This window comes from Ischnura elegans, chromosome 2 (assembly GCF_921293095.1).
Source record: "Ischnura elegans chromosome 2, ioIscEleg1.1, whole genome shotgun sequence".
Taxonomy (NCBI): Eukaryota; Metazoa; Arthropoda; class Insecta; order Odonata; family Coenagrionidae; genus Ischnura; species Ischnura elegans.
Window position 1 is genome coordinate 7,162,184 of NC_060247.1, and position 23,576 is coordinate 7,185,759.

Consider the following 23,576-nt stretch of genomic DNA (forward strand, 5'->3'; position numbering starts at 1 on the left):
AACACGATTTCACTGCGAAGAGTGAAAAACTAAAAAAATTAAATTTGAAATGAGAAAAATCATGTTATAACGCGTTTTCACTGCGAAGAGAGAAAAAATTAAAACTGTGACTTGAGAATGAAAATCCTTGTTTTCAAGGCGATTTCGCTCTGGAGAGAGAAAAAATTTTATTCGATATTGTAAATCCTTGTTATGAAGGCGGCTTCACAGCGAAGAGAGAAAAAATTAAACATGCGTTTAAATATTTGAAGTCCTTGTTATTTATTGTTATTTTGAGATTGGTAAAACCTGAAATGCTACAAATAGTTTTGATAATGAATATCATCTATAGAAACTAAATATTTTCAATGGCGAGACTAAGAATGGAATGCACCCATAAGCCATTGATTTCACAGTTATTTAGAGAATAAAAGCAATAATATAAAAAAACAACTTCTTAGGATCACTTCTTCGCCAAGCCATGGGATAATGTGCAAACCGTTATTTGCAATTATTTATTTTTGTAGTTGCCTAATGTACAGAAATCATCAAATAATGTTATTAATAACTTACTCTATTTCCGTTAACAGCTTTTTTCAGTCTTGTATAATTGCCGCTTGTCGATCCCCGCACTGCCCAGGAGAAGCGCTGACAAACAAAGGAAGTGTGTAAAAGTTAGAGATATGTTACGTTGCATAAATAAAATGTAATGGCAATTTCAAATTTTTCGTTAAAGTTTTACTAATCACAGTACTTTATGTATCAATTTATTAAAACTTATTCGCATCAGACAATAAACGTTTGAAAATTCGACTTCGTTCGAAAACGTGCGAAACGTTCGACTCGAAAGAAGAAAAAAAGGAAGGATGGAAAAAGTATTTATATTCTCGCTTAACAATTTAAGAATGGAATGTAAAATTAATAAAAACACCTAATTAGGTTCCAGACAGTAAATACATATGATTTGTAAAATAAAACTCAAATAAAATCTGTCATACTCACGCAATAATAGAATGAAATAAAAATAATAGCATACAATACAGGGGGGAAAATGAATGGAAATGTGCTTACCTTAAGATAAAAGTAAAAATTTTCTCCCGATCCTCCCAGGAAAGGTTGCTAGTAACGGTCTTCACAAATGCGCTACTAGATCCCTGCTGAGCAACTTAGGGGCGGAAAATGGTCATGATAGACGTGAACCGAGAGGGCTGGAACCCTCGGGGTACGTATGACATGAGATCACTAAATGAGCACCAGGGGATAGCGCACCATGATGTGATATCACGTCATGCCGCCCTGAAGGTATTAAAACTATTTGAGATAATTTTGGGCACAAAAAGAATAAAGATCGGAGGTATAGCAAAAAAGGATGAATTTCATTATTTTAAGCATATTTTATTAACACATTTTCATTTTGGGTGATGTATTTACATCATTACAAAATAAAATACAATTCTTTTCCATTATTTCATTCCCTTACCATGACCTGCCGTCACAATTTCCAATAGAGACACCTTAGTTCACAGCAATGTCAGTGTGCATTAACTTCAAAGAACTTTTTATAGGCATAGCTGGCAACTTGCCTTGAAAATGCTTTAATTTGGAACAGAAGCACGTGTTTTTGTTCTTCAAAGCATGCGTAATGTGTAGCACATAAATTAACCTCATCCAATCAGGAGAGCGAAATTTATTTCTTAACCATTCATTATACCTATTTGGATAGTCAGCATTTGAAGGAAAGAAGTCGGCTCACTCATACCTTTTCGGTTCGTTACTCACTATCATGATATTGCAGAGTGAAATAGAAACTTACACAACCATGAGAAAGACCATAACAGCTAAAATTCACACATCTTTTTCCAGAGTGAGTTTACAGGGGCCAAATATTTATAGGGAAGACATTGGGGTGTGAATTTGTTTAGAACAGTGAGATAAGAAAGATAGACAGCGAAGTTTAAAAATTGCAATGACACCAATACAACCAAAAATGCAAAGCTTCCATTTTTCCTTGAACTGCACACCCTGTTTAATCCACGCGAAAGAATGCACATCTCCACAGTAAACACTTGAAACACCGACAGGGTCATCATTTCCATCTCACAAAATGCACTCAATAGTTACAACATGCCCACATTATAAAGAAATATTTAACATCAAGTCTCCAACTGACAAATAAACATTTTCATCTTTTTCTCTTATAAAAATAGACACAAACCTCAGAAATTCCCACTTGACAGCAAAGGCATAAGACCTCTGTCTTGCACATTTACGTATTCATTTCTTCCAATGTAGTTATTTCATTTAGTTTTGCTCATGAGAAAGCCCTGAAAATCTATGAATCTTTCCACATTTATGGTTGATATCAACATTGAATCCACTAAACATTTTATTACCATGAAAATTTCTCATCTCTCGAAAAGAATTTGCATCGATTAAATTCAGTGGCAAACTCTTCATTCTTGAAGAACGTTTCTCAAAATGTCATTTACATTTATACATCATACCTGCACAGTACACTTTCACTTTTATGAATCACTTGATGCATATCATATGACAAAAATTATTTAAAATCTCTTATACCAAAGCCACTGATATTGACTATTTTAACTCTTTTGAGTTTCGCTTTGCTTATTTTATAATTCATGCAGGCAATGAGATGCAGCTTTGATGAAAGTAGATTAGTAAAAATCACCATGCCATTTTTCTTCTGGCCACTGAAATCCTACTGACTAGTCCATAACCTGAGGTGCAAAACCAGTATGAAGTTCTGGTAATTCATTCTGGAATTCCACATGGATGATCTAAAAATAAAATCAGTCTTTTTTTGCATAAAACCACCACTAAGGAGCCTAAATATGAGTGGAAAGAGAATGTCGCTGATCATGCTGAAGAGGCAGCCATGAGAGGTTTTATATAAATCCTCCCCATTTCATTTATTTACACAGCCATGGTTGGAAAATTCTAGGTACACACAAGTATTTCTTTGGTTCCTCAGAAAACTGCAAAAATGCTTGAAATATAGATAGTTGAATTGTGCTCACATCACTTAACTTTGAAAATTAAAAAGCATTACAACCAAATCATTCCATTGCATGTATGCATTATGCAGGGTTACTACATGATGAAACTCAACAGATTGCAATTCTTGTATAAAACAGTGGTAGAGTCAGCCAAAAGGACAAAATTCAATGATTAATATTACAGCAAAGAGATTTATCCTGAGAAATCTGGTCGAATAAATCAAAGATCATGGTCATGAGCTATTTATTTGTATTATATGAAAAAACACTTATATTCTGTTTGCATCTCAAAGCATAAATGAGGTACTTACAATTTCCAGCCTTGCACGTTGAACTATATCCTTAGCCACCGATTTTACCCTCCTATTTTTGATCTCTAAAAACATGTCTGGGGTCAACATATAATCTGACTGGCATGACAAATTTGTCATGAAGCAAGCAATCGGAGGAGAAGTACTAAATTGAAAGATATATGAAATAATATTTTCATAAATTATGGCACACAGATATTGAATAGGTATTACTTATTTTCACCTCAATTCTGCCCTCTTAGGTATAAAATACAATTTTGTGGCTTAACTTACTGAGTGCACTAGTTTTAGTAAAATAATAAACAGCAGTTGAGCATTACTTTTCAAATAATGAGCAATTCCATGCTAAATGAATTAGATCAGGATCTACATATATTACATCAGAAGAAAGGTCATGGTTTAGAAGAATGATCAGAGAATATAGGCCAAACGTTAAATGAATCCGTGAACAGCAACTACAAGCTGAAAGATATCTTGATAAAAGTCCTAATCGTACTGATTTAGAAGACAAAAAATTTGCTATAATGCTGTATAGAGGCCCACGGGACGTGATGAGGACCAAATAAACACTTAAAACTGAAAAAAATTAAAGGCTGGTCATGATAAAAAATCAGTCTCATTTGTCACAAATTTCTTAATGTAATGCTTCATGAAAATTTTCCCATTTAAAAAAGGTATCTTTGCACACTCACATACATATTTATACATGCACTTCTATATTGACAAAATTCGTGATTTTCAAGAACCATTCTGGAAACTATTTATGCTTAGGTTATCATCAGTCAACTGAAAATGTCTCATTTTTGCTCAAGAGGGAGCCTGAATACTCAAAAAACTTCCTGTGAATGCCAGTGTCTTTAAGCGTGTTAAATACCTTCCAGCTTAGGATGACAATATCGGCAAATAAATGTCTTTCGTCAGTAAAATTTATTATTAGATGTATCTTCCAAGTGCTGTGTAGAAATCTTGAAGGCAAGTTAGGAGTTGCACAACAGTTGGCCGTTCCTCTGGAGCTGATAACCAACAGCAAGCCATCACTGCAAACCTGAAAAGAGATTAATAAGTTATAAGTTAGTAAAATTAAAAAAAAATTAATTTTGTCTTGAGAATATATTATTTTTTATTCTCTTAAAATATGTAGTGGGGAAAGTTTGGTTGAAGACTATTTGCTAATAATTATAAGAAATATAATTTTACATATTTCCTAAAGTAAAAGCAAAGTTTTTCTCGAAGAGTTCCAATTGATGTGATGGCTTTAACAATTAATGAATGTTGTTTTTCAGGAAAAATTAGCATTAAACTTTTTTTTTACAAGTGCTTTGTAGAAATACATAACCAGCCTTTTGTGTGCACCTGGCAAACTTTTTCTAAAGCTACGGGAAGCATTGTAAGCACATGACTATTCACATTTTTAGCCACATTTTTTCATGTCAAAGAATTGACAAATAAAACTGTATCCTGGTGGATTTGATATCCACTAAAATGTAATCAAACATCATTTAAAGACTAATATAGCAAACAATATTAAATAGGAAGTATTTTTATTTAAAATTTCTACTCACAGCTCATCTGGACAGTTGAGGGGTTGTGCTAAGCGATATCCATCCCTTATGAAGGCAGCCATCTCAAAAGGATCCACCTCGGAGTAAGGTTGTTGGGCGAGGGTAGTCAGCTCCCACAGAAGCACTCCAAAGGCCCACTGAAAAGGAGAGAACAGTGCCATGTCAACTGAGCTATTTTCATTCGTCGAATTTGTATGCTTGGTATTCACTGAGCACTGCGTGACCACGACTCAACCAATGACTGTGATGAGACCAATTGAAGGAGCTCACTTCTACTGCCATTTATAAATAATGAAAATTGAGCCAATAAGACCTTATTCATGTAAAGTATTCTAAGAAAAATAAAATAAATAAAAATTTCCTAACTTTGCATTTTCTTCATTCACTTTGATACCTAAATCCATTTAACCTTGCCCAACGTAGTTATATGTCTCATGGTTTCTTTAATTCACTGCCACATTTAATTCCATCCCTGTACCATGTAAGGCTTTAAAATTAAAATCTCAAATTCATTGACTTGAATCCAGTCAATTGACTGGAGTAATAGATGATTTCTCATATGGAGGGAATATTGTATTTCCAGAGAATAAACGAATCATTAGCTGCAAGTAAAATGAACAACATTTGATTCAATAACATGCTACATCCTGAAGCCATAGAAGAAATATATGACCATTTAAAAGTAAATCATAAGCCAAGGGTACTTAGTGCATAGAGCTATCCGAAAGAAAATTTCCTGCTTATGGATAAATAAGTACTGGGATCTGAAGAAATTGACCCCTCTAAAAACTGGTAGTTTATTAAGTTAATCGTTCATTTACCACAAAAATTAATAAGAAAGATTGAATTATTATGTGCTAACTTTTATATTATCATTTTTGTGTACAGAATACTAAAAAGAGCAGTTTCCTGTAGATATTGAATTAAAATATAATAAAAATTAGTGCTACCCATTGGGACCAATAGAAAACCCATTGTAAATAAGATATTAGTGTGCATTTACTTACTGTATCTGAAGCTGCCGAAAATCGCTTATTGACAAGGCTCTCTGGTGCCAGCCACTTAATAGGTCTATTTTCATTGTCTCCAAGGCAATGGTAGTCAGCAGGGAATAGATCTCTAGACAATGCATTATCAGTCACACGCACACGAAGGTCTGAATCTACCCTGAAATATTGGAAACGGAATTTCAAATAAGAATAAGCCAATATTTGATTCAAAGTGGAGAAGCACATAGACTACAAAACTACATTACACAAAACCCTTGCTAAGAAATGATAAATTTCGCGACTAATAAAATGACACCCAAGTTCTAAGAGAAAATACACCAAATTGATCTGTGATGAAACCAATTTACATCAAATTTGGCATATCATCTGCATTTTGGTTAAAAAAAAGAGCAAAATAGTCTTTTGTAATACATACACTGGTTTAAAAGCTATTGCAATATGGCAAAATTGAAGTATTACCAAAATGTCTTAGCATCATATTTCTGGAAATAAGGCAGCCAGAAAAATATCAAGTAATTTATTTAAAGTGCTTGACTGACAAAAGTAATTAATGAATTATTTTATGAAATTCATACTCTTTACTAATTCAAATTTCATTGAATAACAATTTATGTATACAAATTAATTTTTGACGATGTAGCTTCTCCTTCGATTTTTCTGAATTTTAAAGCTAAGATAAATATATTTCCCCTTAATAGCTTAAGAATTTATGAGGTGAAATTTCATTTACGAAAAAAAATACGTATTTATTTATAACGTAACGCTGGCCTCCCGCCATAGCAGAGACACACATTAGCGCCAATTTTTTAGTAATTAGCTATCCAGATCTCATTAGCGTACTGCTAAATTTCACTTCTTTGAACTAAATTTTGCCTTTGAATTAATTGTTCAATGTCTTCTGCCATTTTATTTTCATTAAAGGGACAATCGCGTCGCGAAGTTGGCTTAAATTATAAAAAAAGAACGAAATTTTAAATTGACATTTTTCAAGGCAGGGCTTTGAAAAATCTGCAAAAATATTGAAAAATGACTGCAACTCAGTAAAACGGCTTTAATTGCCATTTAAATTTGTAAAAAAATAAACGACTAAAAACTTGAGAAAAATTTCTAAGGAAGAAATTTTTCTGTTTTACCGGAAATTCTTATATGTCAAGTGGATACGTGATGACGCTATTGAAATACTTGAATGGGACAAAAATGGCATTGTTTACTTTGATATTCTTTCTTTATTTTAACTTTGTTTCAGATATTTCGAACTAAAAATGGGTGAGTTAATGTGCATTAAATCTAACATAATCTTCATTAAGCTTTATAATATGCTTCCAAAAGTTCTCTGGTAAAGCGACGCATTTTATGTTGGCTTGGGTGTGGAGATGAGAAGTGTTCATTCGATATCTGCAAAGTAGAAACATTTCAAAACAATTTTTCATTGATTAGGCACATTTATCCAGCAATCAGAATACCATCGCTCGGTGCACGTAGCCGAGCCCCGACTATGTGCTAACAAAAAAATGGGATTAAAAAATAGGAAAATGGGATGGGCGTCGACGTTGAATGCTTGCATTTTCTTCCTTATGTATTTCTTTTAAACACTAATGGCCACCCTACCAAAAATTTCCGATATACTTGTTTTTTTCTAACGCTACTTTGTTCCAACGTATGTGAAAATTGCGTTAACTTAGCGTCCACCATTTTGTAATGTAAAGGCACTGTAAATCAAAATACATAGCACTAACTAAAAACAAAGAAAGAATATCATATCAATAAACGATAGCATTCTGTATCCTATTGAAATAATATTTAGTAGGAACTCAATCTGTTATATCGTCTAATGAAACAGAAAAATTCCATTCATCTGTAAGTTCTGACATGTTTGGAGGCATGTATCTAAACAACACCCATTCCATTTATATCCCAACAATTTTATAATATTGTAATAAGTTTCAGGTTCCATCCTCAAAAAAACATTATTTCATAATTTTTTTCACTTTTTTCCGAATTCAGTCCACTGTGGGTCGCTTTAAAATCCTCGATAAATGAAAGCATGCCATGTGTTGGCCTTTCAAACTCCCGCCGTCGTGGTTCGCCGGGGAGACGAGGCGTGGCGCTGCCAGCGGTTCGCGGAGGGAGTGTGTGCGGGCGACAAGACGAGAGCAGTCGTGAAGCGAGTCGTGAAAGGGAGCAGAACCGACTCACCTGTTCATTGTATTAGCAACCAAATTTGTTCTTAAATTGTAATAAACCATCTCAAGGCAAAACGACTTCGCGGCGTTATAATTATTGTCCAGCTGCAGGCGTTGAGACCTGCATCAACACCATGGACCCCCAATGCCTTGGGAACCGTTGCTGTCATTGAAAACGCCTTCAGAATTTTTGATTTCTAATCAAACGACGATCATTTGGCTTTGGTCGAAATCGGTTGCTTCAATGGCTGAACTGGCCATTATTCCCGTCTTATTTGGGTGGAATAGCCGAGATACTTTTTTATTAATGTTTTAATGAGCGAGATAAATTATTTACCTCCCTTTATTAACCACAGAAAATATAAATGCATGCGTGAGTACTCCACCGATCAGAGTATTAAAACTCTTACCAATTTCTTCCGCATGACGTCTCATTCCAAATATATCCTTCCCTTTTAAGGTGAGAACTCCAAAAATACACTTTTTGTCAAATGTGCACCCTAAAAATCTTTAAATCCTGACCTGATACATCCACACTACATTTTTCCTTCATCCCATTTGCCAACAGTATCCTGAAAAAAATGTCTATTGTAAGCACTCAGCTTAATAGGAAGGGCCAGGTTCATAGAAGGCAGAATGAGATGACAAGTCTGGTTCCACACGTTTAATCGTCAGAGCACAGTTACAAACTCCCCCTTCGAGATACAGCGTAAGACTATTCCCTCCAAGAGGCTTCCTCCCGTGTCGCGTCCGTCTCGTGACCCTCTCGGCATCTTCCTATTGGCCGGAAGAGGTCGCATGATTATGCACATCATACGCCTTCCCACGCCAAGATACTGCAACGTGTTACGGCATAAAGTGTTGGAGGAATACGCGGAGACCAATTCCCACGCGAGAGCCAGTTGCAAGTTGTTAATCGGAGTAGGGTATCAGAGTCATGCACGAGGATGGATCCCACGCGAGAGGTTGCAACGTGTTATGCGTTTCGGACACTGGACCAATCACTCGAACGTGACCGGTCCAGTATCTGAAACCCATTCTTCCATTACCCCGAGAGCGATACTGAGCTGACACGAGACGGCGAGCGACACCCTTACACCATGCATTATAAGACCACATTTCTCCCGCGCAGTATCCTTTCCCACTGCAGCGCTGTCGTTCCCTAAGGGCCCAGCCAAATGCTTGTATCGTACTAAGTAGGGATGGACGGATCCAGGATATTTTTCCGGATTCGGATCGGATCCTTGATTTTCGGAGCCGGATCTTTCGGATCGGATATTTTCGGATCCAAATGCATTTTCCAATTCCTGACGCTTAGATGATTGTTCAATCTCTTGTCGTCTAGAAACGGAGAATTGAAGCAGGTAGGCCAAAAAAAGTCGCTTCAAATGTTCTCGTGTAATTTGACATTTTCCTTAGAAGACAATGATTTATGGTCAGTATGATTTCGGAAACAAAAACAACAGATGCACGGGCTGATGGACGGCCGAGGGTGGTTTTCCTGAAATCTGCGACGTAATTACTTTTGACGTGGTTATTATCCTACGATGCTGAGATTCCCCCGATGATTTTTCAATCTCTTGGGAAGAGTCACACTATGTGCTAGTCGTATTTTGCCTTTTTTATTTTCCACGGCTGAATTTCTGCTAAGTAACTTCTGCGAGAGCCTTCAAACAAAACGGTTCATGAGTAGGACAAGAATCGCATACGATGGCGCATTCGAAGAGAGAAACGGAACTCTTTCCACCCTTATGGGGCGTTGCTTTCACTGAAGCTATTATTAAAAATTTCGGATCCAGATCCGATGTCTTCCGCGACTTTGGATCCGATGTATCCGATGAAGGGCAATATCCGCGGATATTTGGATCCGAGGTATCCTATCCGACAATCCCTAATACTAAGTCCTTGCATGAATCCCATCTCACAATCCCATAGTGAGTATCACTTTCTCTGAATTATCAATTCATCATCTCCTTATCATAAAATCTTATACATCCCTTATTTCTCATATCAACCAATAATACCTTCTATCGTCACACATTTTATTATTATTGAATACCTACTCCTTAAAAAAAAATAAAATTCAGGATCTAATAATTCGAGAATAAGAATAATTTTCTTCACTTATGTGAAGACAAATGTTCATTAACATTAGAGGAAAGAAAGATTTAAATACTTACACACAATTTCTAGTTGCTATGTCACGATGACATATCCTATGCCTATGAAGAAAGAGAAGTGCTAGAGCAACCTGTACTCCCATGCCCACAATATCACGGGTCATCAACGTGACAGATTCCGCTTCTTCTCCGGCCCTGAGTCGAATTCGCTGAAGGAACCTATAAAGTCGAACGTGCGAATTCATAGTTATTACCAGGCATTAGAATAATCAGAAATATTTACGAATAATTTAATTTCTAATTTTCCAGTGGCGCCAAAGTTCCAATAAAGCAATTATTATTTTTTTGTAAACAAAGAGAACCAGCTGACATATTTTATTCCACTACATGGTATCTAATCTCATATTCTATCAACTTATTTTCTATTAATATTTTGAGTGAGATATTCATGCAGTTGTAGAAAAATCAAGGAATTACGCAAACTTTGATTGACCAAAAGATAAAGTAAAAAAATGGGATATTACACATGTGTTTAATGCTATTATCTAATCCCAAATGATGCTTCAGCATCGCAGTATAATGTAAGAATATTTCCAGCGGTACGCATAGAGTAGGGGGCGATTTACCTTTTGAGGTTTCCTCTCGATGCATAAGGATAGGCCAAAAGGGGAGGCCTTCCCGGGGGAAGGGCCACAGCCAGCACAGGAAGGAGGTGCCTATGAGACAAACCCCACAGCATTGTTCCTTCCGATATTAAAAGGGATGTTTGCAAAGCAGATGCAGCCTCTGAAACATTGACCAAACATCCATGATTACATCATGTGGATGAGATATTACAATGGAAAATCCTGAATCCTGAGATCCATCCTAATGAGTCAAGGGAAAACTTAAATGATAAATGAAGCTGCTTGAGCGCAGGTGATTTTTGACGAAGACGGATGTTTGCCAAAAATGTTTTCAATATTATATGAGATGGCTTCCAATATCTTTGCTCTCATTCATTAGTTTCGATTGAAAAAATATCGAATGCGATAATAATAGCACTCCAAAGTGATGCACGTACGGAAATGGTACATCTACAACATAGCACCTGCCCAGGGATGCCGACTAACAAAAAATATTGGGGGGTGCTAAATCGGGGATCTTGCCCCAGGAAATTTTATAAGTAGTGAGTTTCAAGTTTTTGAAGCATTTTAGAAGAGTCATATGATCAACATTAGAGCCATGATAACTCAAATCTCAATATCTGGACACTCCGAGGAAAATCAACAAGCCTGACACATTTTTTCCTCACACCCACAACGAATTTTTGAGGGGGCTCGGGCGCCACTGCGCCTCCCCGAACCAGACTTTCACGTAATTTTCCTTAACATATAGCGATAAAGCATCCTTCGCTGAAAAAATCTGAAACTCAATGAGGTTTCCCACTGAATTTTAAGCACTGGTCTCAACCACTTACTCGTCTGCAGATACTCCAGCAGACGAGAATTCAATCACACCTAATGTGATTAACAACTCTATCGCAATGGAATGATTTCGGGCCTATCAACATCAATTTATATCATTCAGTCAAAATTTTCAGTGATCTAGGCCATCGCTAAATTTCAATTAAAAAAGCACCCGTTCATCGACAGGTGATACACATACTTATGGCCGTTTGCACCCGTTTAACTCTCTGCCAATGATAGTGCTGCCTCCATCGCCCATGCTCCCCTTTTATATTTATGCACGCATATGCATATTTAACAAATTTTCTGCAAAATGGAACGACGCCACATGGGAGACAATCGGTGGGAAGGCGCAATTAATTCCGCACTGTAGTGGTTCTACTTTGCCAAACACTAGCAACCAGCAACAGTTGAAACTCTATTACAGGCAACTTAGCCACAACAATACGTGACAACGCAACAACCAGTAGCGCAGACGAGTCAATCTAGAGGTCGGAACAGGGAGGTCGACACTGCTATACTCTGTTCATTTTATCTCTGCGGGTGAGCTGGTGTGGCCAAAATAAGTGAGGATGAGGGGAGGGAAAGTTTCTCGTCATGTGACTTTGCCTATGCCAATCAGCAAAAAGTAGGCGCGGTCACAGTGAGTCGCTCTCAGACCTCCGCCGAGTGAGCATCGTGAATCTGCTCGTGGAGCAGTGTTGCCAAACCTCACGCGTTCTTCTTGTATGTGACTAAGTATGCCTTTCACCAACGGTGCCTCATCCAGCGCGGTAGCTGACAACGTCATGGGCTTCTGTGAAAGGATTATCCCCAATGCCTTCCAAATGAGTAGGTTTATTGGGTGCATCCAGGGGGAGCTCCGCTCACTGAGCGAAAGGTGAGCGAACCACCGCTCTCCCCCTGGATGCGACCGCTCACCACCCGATCACTAGTGAGCGGCCGCCATATTTGTGAGCGTACTCCGAGTATGATCACCTCGCTCACCGACCAGTGAGCGGCGGCGCGAGTTCAAAATGGTGCCGAAGAACTGTCGAGTCGAGCAGCCGTATTAATTATACATTGTAACGTATCGAACGCTGGATGACTTATACGTAATGTAGGCATATTCAATGCGATTGGCAGAAGGCCTTTTTTTACGTATTTATTTACTAAATTAGGTAGCCAAAATATTATTCTGCGGTGGAACTTTGTCGTAAGCCAGGTAAAGTTCAGATGTAGCCTTCGCTGAAAAATGGATTTTCGAGTTGAAATGTGTTTTTAATTCTTTATTTATATTTCATACGCTTCAGATAAATTGAAATATATCTATACACGTAAATCGCGGGGTATTACTTGTCCGCTTAGTCAAAAAATAAGGCGTGAGTAATTTTTCTCCCGGGTTAACTAAGTTTCAACATTGCCTTCAGGCCGTTTTACACGGGGGACGTCATTGCGCAATAGCTGAAGTATGTATGAAGTTAAAACCAAAATTGCATCGTGTAAAGCGGTGAATTTCTATAACACACGCGAGAATGATCGTACATAAGGTACCTTTATAAATATTGGTCTTCTGGTAGAGAAGCATATGTTTCTCTATAATATATATTACAGTGATATCAGGGTTAAGAGTAAAACCTTTCATGTGACCTTTGACAAAGTGAGTGGCATACATAAAGTAGACAGAACTAGAAATGTTGAAGGTTAGAGGCTAAATCTATTATGCCAATAAAAAGTTTGCATCAAGCAAGTTGTTCAGCGATTTTAAAAACCCTTAAAACTACTCGCTGGCGAACGACAAGAAGATATAACAAAAATTTGTTTGTCATCAGCAGGAACATGAACATTAACCCGAGCACATTCAAAGTCCATTCCTCAATTAGAAGCTCATGTGGCACATAGCTCACTTCAAAAGTAATGTCAGATTTGGTTAGTACGATAACACCAGCATTTTTTTAAATTTGACCGGTTTACCAGCACTTCCTCAAAACATCCGCCACACTACGTCGCAAAATGCTGAGATATAACTTCATCATTAGTCACCCGATGTTCACAAACGGTTTATTGTGATAATAATAACGTCTACTGCTGTCTTTGATCAATTATTAAATCTCATTCAAGAAACTATAAGACGAAGCGGATTTCACGGAATTAGCAAATGTGAGACTATTGCTTTCTAAACATGGGAAAGACGTCCATTTTAGTGCAAAGACCTCTTTTTTCAAGACTTCAATGTCAGGCGCCAGATTCCCAACGAAATATTTGGACGATTGACACAAAAGGCATTTTCAATAAATATCACGCGACTCGTACAGAACTGTTAGCGATAAATCCTTAAGGCCCGTACATTAAGAGCGATATAAAGTCGGGACAGAGTCACAAGGTATGAACTTATCACAGGAATTAAAGGATATTTCGCAGCCGCTACACGAAAGTATGCACAAGCGCTGGGCGCCATATTGAATGTTTTGCATTTCAAGTTCCCCACCAAAGCGCTCACTGAGCATTCACCATCCAGGGGGGAATGTGATCGCTCAGTGAGCGCTGACGTCACACTCCGCTCACTGATCAGGGAGCGATCACTCCCCCTGGATGCACCCATTGTCTCGGCGCAGGGGCCAAAATACCTGTGGCCACCTATGACTCAGACGTTTGCAGTGACAAAGTAGGGCGGCTATGTACTTTTGGCAACGTTATGTTCGCTCCTCCTCTCTCTCTCGGTATTACCCCTCCCCCATCAGCGAAACCATCCGAGAGTGTCCGAGCCCTCACGAAAGCTCACCCGCAGACATATATACAAGTGAACAGACTATATTCCACCCCGTATGTTTATGCATGTATACCTATAGTAATCAATGCTAGTGGTAACTGCACTCACCCGTGACGGTTTTGACGAATACGTCGTCTTCGTCGGCCTCCACGTCCGTGGTGGTTGATCCGCCCCCGTAAGAGCGGTACCCTCCCCTTCCTCCGGCCGACCCCCTCCGCCCCCCGCTGCTCCCCTGGCTCCCCCCACCCCCGCCGCTGCTCTTGGGCCGGTAGGGCACGAACACGCCCCGGTAGAGGCGGCCAAACGTGCCCTCGTGTAGCAGCGTGCGAGGACGAATGCTCGTGCTCGGCACCGTCAGATGGCGCAGCCGCTCCGACGGGTCTCCGGCACGGGGGTCCACCAGGGTGCTGCTGGCCTGTTCACGGGAGTCATATATATTCAAACACAGGCTGCATTGAATTCGCAAGGAATTAAAATAACATATTTGTTGTACTTAACAGAGTACTGATTGCCTGCTCACATAGATTATATTAGGGAAGAACTATCACATATCATATATATATATATATATATATATATATATATATATATATAAAAAATGAATCACTGAAAAGAGGAATACCAAGAGCTAATTGTAGACCGGGAATACAGAGAGCAATGTAAAATATAGGAATGAGAGAAGATAAGTGTAATGACAGACTGCATTCAAACAAAGCCTGCATTCGAATTCGCAAGATATTAGAAATTCGATACAATTAGTCAAAGATCTTTACAGATCCCTGCAAGGGTGGCAAAGGAAATATAGCTGTTTAAGTCTACGAGAGAGAGAAAATATTTGCAATCGTTATTCTTTGCTGACGATAAAATTCTGATTTCAGAAGATGTATGTATGAAGTATGGCCTCGCTATTAACAAAAAAAGACGGAATACTTAATTATTGAAAGTGATGAAATACCAGAGATGTCAATAGAAAAGGAGTGCTTAAAGATAGTTGGCAGAGTAACGTACTCCAAAGTGATATTGTTTTAGAGTGGAAGTAGTAACAAAAATAGTATCAAGTGAATTGCTAAGAAAAGAACTGCCCTAAAAGTTCTACATTCCAATTTACGGGATCAAAATTTTGGAAGAAAAAATTACTGAAATATCCCTCTCAAATATATCTAAACTCAAATATCAAAAGTAAGTGCATGTAAAACTATCTTAGAAAGTGTGATAGCGGATATGGGTCATTACACCAATGAAGATAATGGAATTGGAAAAAGATGACGCCTACGAGGTAGAAAGGAAGCAATTGCTTAGGTTTGGCCACGATAATATCATGGGTGAGAGATTTCTTTTCATAGACACAAGATACCCCAAGCAAATATTTGGATTGGAGACCTACAAAAAACTGAAGGGAGCAAGATCAAGAGTACCTACTTGCAGACTGTTATATACATATAGCAATGTCTTCATCGCCGAACTCCGATGGTTGTGTTTTGGGTCATTTTTTTGCTCACGATTTGTGTGAACGTCTTATAAAAGTGGCGGAACCAGTGTATTTTTAAGAAGGGGAAATTTTTAGTGATGAAAAACGAATAAGCCCACGGATTTGGCCATTAATGAGTGCCATTTAAAATCAACTTTTAGGATTCCTTTTCGGTACACCATGATTGAACACTATGCGCATTAACATGTTTTGCATGTAAATGGGAGAGAAGGAATACAGAGAGTAATGTAAACAAGAGGAATTAGAGCAATGGGAGTGTGATGACGGAGAGAAAGAGAAAATGAGCGAAGGCAAACGCCGACAGTCGTAAACAACCTTCTAAAGATGTGTAGAGTCTAGGATCTAAAGTGCAGATAAAACAAAATAAAGGACTTTTGGTTAGAAGTGTTTTTAGAGGTTATGAGACCTCCGGGCGAGTTATTTAGTTTTTCTGAATGAAAATGATCACGTTCGGAGAACAGGTCTTCAAATTAAGATGCATGTAATATGACCCCCTGGAGGGCCATTTTTTATTTCGCAATGAAAATGACCACATTCGAAGGGCTGTTGGATATTTAGATAATTCAACCGTTCAATGGGTCAGTGACGAATCTAGGAATAGCTCTGATAAAAGGTCGTTTCGCTGCGCCGCGGCAATTCTGGGGCTTTTGGCCACGGAACTCTCAAAATGCTTGTAAACGGGAAAGGGAAGTCATGGCAAGCTCTTTGTAATTGCTATCAAAACTGCCGCTACGAGTAAGAGGCGACTCACCACCGCCTGCCTCCCAGCTCCTTATCCTTATCGCGCGGCAACGGCACACGGCCCGAAATTCTTCCTCAGTTTAAATGTTAGGCATTAGCAATGGACGATTTCCTCACTTGCGTACTAGTCCTGCGATTGCGTGTTTTATGCCTCTGTCTTATGCGTTTCGGTGTGTCCTTGGATGCATTTGTATTTCGCTCACAACGGCCATTACGGAATTTCAACTTTTTTCTCGAGTATTTTGGTCACCCCGTCATTCTCTCTCTCTGCCTCACTTCCTTCCCCTTCGCCCTTTCCATTCATCCCTTCCACCGCAACCTGCCCTCCTCCTAACGCAGGATTGCGCTAGGCTCTTTTGCGAGAGCTATTATATAAAAACTACTCATAATTATTTCGAAATTGACTGGAAGCCTGGAAGTTTTTTTTTTTCCTTCTGAGACACATTTACCATAGTGTGAGTGCTGCGGGCATATTCATTTCCGCACAGTGGTGTCAAAACATAAAACTTCATTAACATAGGAGATACATAAGATACATCCGAATGCATGCAACAGTGAAGTTTTTAAATACTTGTAACCTCGGCGCACAGTGGCTCAAAATCGGAAAAAGCTGGTCGAAAGTCATTTTTTCAACTTTTTTGGAGGAATTTTTGAAGATACTATTCGTATTCTACACTATATGATCTATGATATTGGCTAGTACTACGACTATTTTGTGGCTCACTGCAGTTTGTATGAATGGACAAACATGAGTCCTCCGGGATAAAAACGCCTGAGGCGTAAAATCACTCATTTTTAGAGAAGTTCATTTTCATAAAAAAAAGGTTTCAGATAATTTATGAACTTTAAAAAAATACATGACATAAATTGGTACCATCGCGTACAAATATTGGTGATTTTTTTCATTTCCAAAGTTATCTAGTTGGAAATAAAAATGTTTAAACTTTTTGCTATTTTTACTTCAATTTTTAAATATAAATAGCAATATCGTTTTGGGAACCTCCGAGTCCACCGGAGATTTTGACGCGAATTGAAAGAATAGACTCTATAGAGTCTATAGGAAAAGAAAAATCTTGCTACTATTTGCTACTTTGGCCTCAAGATGGTTTTATGTTGAACGGTGCAATGCGCTGCCGCGACCGCCGCCAGACCGACCGGGCGGCGTGCTGAGTATTTTGCGAGTGCGAGGTGTATTCCGAGGAAAGATTACAATGTCAAGTTTCTTTGATGTTATTGTGCTACTTGGTTTTCAATACGGGATCCATTTATAATAGATTTCTCTTTCCTTTAGTGCATTTAAGGCTTTCCAGTAGCCCCAGCGTACGATATTTAGTGAGGCTCGATATTCATCAGAAATAATCTTTAGAACAGCAACAGTGGCGAATATAATCGAACATATGGCCTGTGCAACATATGTTTCAAGAATTTCTGGATTTTTAACGTTCAAAATATCCAGAATACCCTTTCGTCGTCACCCGTTTGGAAAGCGGACTCTTCAAATGTATTTCATAGCACGCTAATTCACTGGAAGCCGCCGCACGGTCGATAATGATTATTATTGCCAAAAAAAGGGTAGCACCCGGCCGCAGTTTTATTGCTCTTCAACGAGGTTTACCCAATCTTATCTTTGTCTTTTAAGTTTGCTAAAGTGGAAGCAAAAGTGTTTAAAGTGTGCTAGGAATATCTTTCTCTCTGACTACCCTCAATGTCGCCGCATACCATCTACCAATATGAATGGTCAACTGTAGAGGAATTCAGATACGGAAGGGACCAAAGGCCGAAAAAAATAAATCCACCAAAGGAACGTAGGCGTGAAAAACCTAACCCTAAGAGTCAAACGTCGTAAATATGATATCAGATCCTGGCAGGTCTCCGAGGTTCCGAGAACCAATGAGTGGCAATGCCTGGACGGCCCATGCCTTCTCTATCATTGCCACGATGAAAGAGAAAGGAAACGATGAGCCAGAAAAGCATATGATAATGATACACAGAGAAAAACATTCAGCGTCCCCCACACAGAACGCACAGTCGCTAAGAAAGTACATAAATCGGGGCGTGAGTGGAAGAATATCTTCCATGAGCGTCCGCCAGTCGCTGCTCTTAGAGCAGCGACTGGCGTCCTGGCTGGCGACTGGCTAGAGCATCCTGGCATCGGCTGGAAAAATATTCGAAAAATACGAGCATACAAACGAAGGCAATTAAGAAGCACAGATAGAAAGCAGGCAGATATGTCTCGCCCGCGCACGCTCGAGGCATGGCATTCAGAGGACTCAAACGGAGCATCGCATTCGCTGATAGAAGGACCACGGGCATTTAAAGTCACGTCTGAGGCGTTAACAACGCATTTGCCATAGTCACAAATTCATGAGTGAGGACAAAGTTTGAGTGTGTGCGAGTTATTTTGAGATAACCTTCGTGAATTTTTCGCTTTGAGTAATATTGAGTTCAGTCGGAAATTAGTCGAACTACGTGATCGATGGAAGGGATAAAAGGGAGGAACATAAATATCCTTATTTATGTGATATCCCGTAGCCTTAGTCACAATATTCAGTGATTTAATTAAACTGGAAAAAATATTAAGAGAAAAATTTAGAATGCCTAAATGTTTGCTTTCAATCCTTGTACATACCTCACCAAACAACTTGAGGGTCACTGATGCGAATTTCATGTACGCCTTGAGGGCATTGACCATATTGTATTATAATTTTGAATTGTTAAGCAAATTCATAAAAAAATGAAAGTATCATAGATTATGCATAAAAAATTTAACTGAGGCTGAACAGATAAAAATTATATACGAACTGTAAGTATCACGAAGATGGGACGTGACCTCCTTTTTCCACCTCTCGCCACCCACCACCCACGTGCCGCTGCATTGGCGGTTTGCTTCTCGTCTTATCACTCTTCCTGTCACGCACCCCACTCCACATCTCCTTAGGCGTGAGAACCGTGCAGCGTCAGCAGAAGGCAGCCTCTTGGGTGGCCACGAATGAGAAATACAGATATCACGCGGAGAGGCGTGCTATGAGAACGGCCGTTGGAGTTGCGTCCACGAAGAGGACGAGAGTGTGTGTTTGGCGGCTGTAGAGTGCGGATGTGCCCAATAAACCTGCTTGAGTAATGGAGTTTTTCCTTTAAACTAATCCTGCCTTTCCCTGATGCTATCGATATACTGAACCTTACATCTGGTGTCCGAAGTGGGGATCGATATGTATCAAGGGGCAGTACACGAGACGACCTAAGACGAGATGGCGAGTCGGGTTAGTTTTGGCGGGCAAGAGGTGGACCTCCAACGGGTGATCGACGACTTTTCAGACAAACTTGAGCAGCTGGGTGCTGAGAACGAGCGTTTGAGAGCCGTCGTCGCCAGGGGAGAAGGGCAGGAGGTCGCTTCACCCGCGAGTGCAAAATTCACCCTCCTAAATTCCATAGAACCCTTCCATGGTCGCCCCGGCGATGACGTCGGTGCCTACCTCGAGCGAGTCCAGCAGGTGGCGTCCCTGAGCGGATGGAGCGATGGGGAAACGCTCGCCGCCGCGCGGCTACGTCTGGGTGGGGAAGCCGCGGTGTACGAGCGCACGAGACTAGAATGTAAGACGGCGGCCACTTACTCGGCATGGAAGAACATCATTCTCGACCGCTATCACTCGAAAAAGACCGCTCGTTTCTACCGAGAACTCCTAGCAGTCATTCACATGGAGCCGAAGGAGGACATCGAAGTGTTCGCGGATCGAGTCAGGCGGATCAACGCGCGGACGGCGGAAATCGGCGGAACTCCGGAGCGGATGGAGGCAATGAGATACGAGGCTGATCAGCGAGCCTTGGATGCCTTCTTGAGAGGCCTTTCGGGCGAATTGGGCAGGCTATGCCGACTCGCTATGCCCGAGAGTTTCGACGCCGCCGTCGCGACGGCAGTGAGAATCCGGGAGGCTGAGAGGACGCCGCGTAATCCATCGCCCAGTCGTCGAGCGTTCCAGGTGACGGCTCGTGAGTGCTACAATTGCGGGCGCACTGGCCATTTCGCCCGTGAGTGTCGCAGCCAACGCCGTGGGAAGTGCTACAGCTGCGGCGTGGAGGGCCATTTTGCTCGTGAGTGCAGGAAGGGGTCATCGAGCCGGGCGGCCAATTTAAACGGCAAAGGGGTCGACCGTCCCGCCGGCGCCGACCCCTGGTAAAGGAAGTGCTGATTCCAGCCGTCCAGGTGAGTGCGGGAGTGAAGGACTTAGTCGTGCGAGCGGTGGTTGAAGGGAAAATGTGCTCGTTTCTGTTAGACACTGGGGCCCAAGTGTCATTATTAGTGCGGGGATCGTGTAGAGGGAGCGGGATGAAGCCGTCACAATATCGCATCCGAGGCGTCGCGGGGCGGGTGCTGAAAAGTTATGGTGAGAAGCCGGTGTCTTTAGAAATAGGCGGTTATGTTTATCCAATCAATGTGCAAGTAGTTGAAACATTGGGCGGTTTTGAAGGGATTTTGGGGTTAGATTTTCTATGTAAATACGGATGTGTAATCAACCTTCCAGAAAGGGCAATGAAACTAGACGGGCGTGTAATTCCGCTGCACGGGGCTGATGGGGTAGAGAATGATCGTTCGGAAAAGACATTTAGTGCGTTCCGGATCACTACGGACAAGGACCATGCGGTAATTCTTTCAGATGAGGAGTACATACCGCCGCGGTCGGAAAAAAGGTTTCTAGTGACTGTACCACGCGCGGCGGTCGGGGGCGCAGAAATGGTTGTGATAGAACCCAGATTGATCGAAGTGGAAGGGTGCGCCGTTGCCCGGACCCTGAGTAGGGTGGATGAGGAAAACCGGGTAATAGTAATGATGTCTAATTGGAGTGACGAGGGAATTAGAATACGTCGAGGTACGACGATTGCCGCGGCAAACGGTGTGGAAATTAGTGAAGTTCCGGAAAGAGCAATTAGACGCGCGGAGAAGGACAAGTCGGGGTGGGATCTCACGGAAAAACTTGCACACCTATCAGAGTCGGAAAGGAAACCTCTTCAGGAACTAATAGAAAGTTTTCGGGGACTATTTAGTGAAAAGGAATCCATCCCTGTTACTAATCTCGTCGAACATCATATTCCTACTGGTGACGCTCGTCCAATATACCGACGTCCGTATCGGATTCCTTTTCACCAGAAGCCCTTGGTTGAACAATTCGTCCAAGAGCAGTTAAAAACTGGGGTAATATCCCCTAGTTCCAGTCCTTGGGCGAGCCCAATTGTTATTGTTCCAAAAAAGTCTACCGATGGAAAGCCGGCGTACCGTTTTTGTGTAGACTTTAGGGCACTTAATGCTGTCACAATTCCTGACGTGTACCCGCTACCTAACATAGTAGAAACTTTGGATTATTTAGGGGGGTGTCGCTATTTCACTACTTTGGATATGACGAGTGGTTATCACCAGATACCCATGGCTAAAGACTCGCAGGAGAAAACCGCGTTTATTGTCGATAGTGGCCTGTATGAGTATAAACGCATGCCCTTCGGCCTTAGGAACGCGCCGGGAAGTTTTCAGCGGATGATGGACGGCGTACTTAGAGGCCTTAAGCCGGAACGTTGTCTCGTCTATTTAGACGATATTATCGTATTCAGTGACACGGTGGATGATCATGTTGTCCGGTTACGCTCTGTTTTCCAGCGGCTAAGTGACGCTGGGTTGTCGTTAAAAATAGAGAAATGCAATTTTGCGGAAAGCAGCGTGAAGTATTTGGGTCATGTGATAAGTGGTGAAGGGGTGCGACCGGAATCAGAAAAAATTCAAGCGGTGCGAGATTTTCCAACACCTACGAACGTCCGAGAGCTGCAGTCATTTCTCGGCCTGGCTAACTACTATCGGCGATTTGTAAAGGGATTCGCGTCGATTGCAAAGCCGCTCACAAATCTTCTTAAAAAGGGGAGGGCATTCGAGTGGGACGCTGAATGCGAGGCTGCTTTGAGTCAATTGAAATACTCTCTAACTTCCACCCCTGTGCTGGCATATCCTGATTTTCGGAAACCGTTCACGTTGTCTACCGATGCTAGTAATCACGCCCTCGGCGCCGTGTTATCACAAGAGATTGGTGAAGAAGAACATCCCGTCGCCTTTGCATCTCGTAGGCTTAATCAAGCGGAGCAAAATTATTCTGCCACTGAACGAGAATTACTCGCCGTCGTTTGGGCCGTAGGGTATTTCAGGTGTTACTTATATGGGCGAAAATTTAACATTATCACTGATCATGCGGCTCTTAAATGGTTATTTAGTCTGAAGGATCCTAATAGCCGGTTGATTCGTTGGACATTAAAATTGTCGGAATACGATTACGAGGTGTGTCATAAGCCGGGGAAATTGCATGGGAATGCCGATGGGTTGAGCCGCAAGGTAAGAAAAGTCGCTGCAGAGGAGGAACTGAATCTAAAGGAGGCGCAAGAAGCAGACGCAGAGTGCATCGGATGGATCGGGAAGAATAAGTTTGAATTTGCGGATGGCTTGCTGTGTCGAATTGAGGAAGGGGTGCACAAAGTAGTTGTTCCTGCTGGTTTGAGGAGGCAAATACTAACGCAGTGTCATGACCATAGGCTCGCTGGGCACATGGGTGTAAATTCCACGAAGTATCGCGTGGGCGGTCAGTATTGGTGGCCGGGATGGAAGAAAGACTGTACTGATTACGTCAGGGGGTGCGTGTCATGTCTACGTAGGTCGCCATATGGGAAGACAAAGGCGCCATTGCAGCCGCTGCCGGAGGCGGACCGACCATTCCAATTCATTGCACTAGACATCGTGGGGCCGCTCCCAAAAACGGAACGCGGAAATCGTTACGTATTATCCATCATAGATCATTTTTCACGGTATTTGGTGATGGCGCCCTTGGGGGATCAAACCGCGGAATCTGTGTCCGTTACTCTGGTGCGCGATTGGATACTTAAGTTCGGTGTCCCGGAAAAAATACTTTCCGATCAGGGTAGTAATTTTACCTCGGAA

The 23,576-nt window shown here is 40.8% G+C and overlaps 1 protein-coding gene across 1 annotated transcript; it reads right to left on the bottom strand.

Moving 5' to 3' along the window:
• Window positions 1-2,813: 2,813 nt before the first annotated feature.
• Window positions 2,814-19,304, bottom strand: LOC124173960 (tyrosine-protein kinase RYK-like). Its single transcript, XM_046553124.1, has 7 exons — window positions 19,242-19,304; window positions 14,491-14,797; window positions 10,812-10,971; window positions 10,246-10,404; window positions 5,880-6,039; window positions 4,873-5,009; window positions 2,814-4,355 (listed from the first exon to the last, which is right to left on the bottom strand). Exons 1-7 carry the CDS (start codon window positions 19,302-19,304, stop codon window positions 4,244-4,246), a joined length of 1,098 nt encoding a protein of 365 aa, XP_046409080.1. The 3' UTR covers window positions 2,814-4,243.
• Between the last annotated feature and the right edge of the window lie 4,272 nt (window positions 19,305-23,576).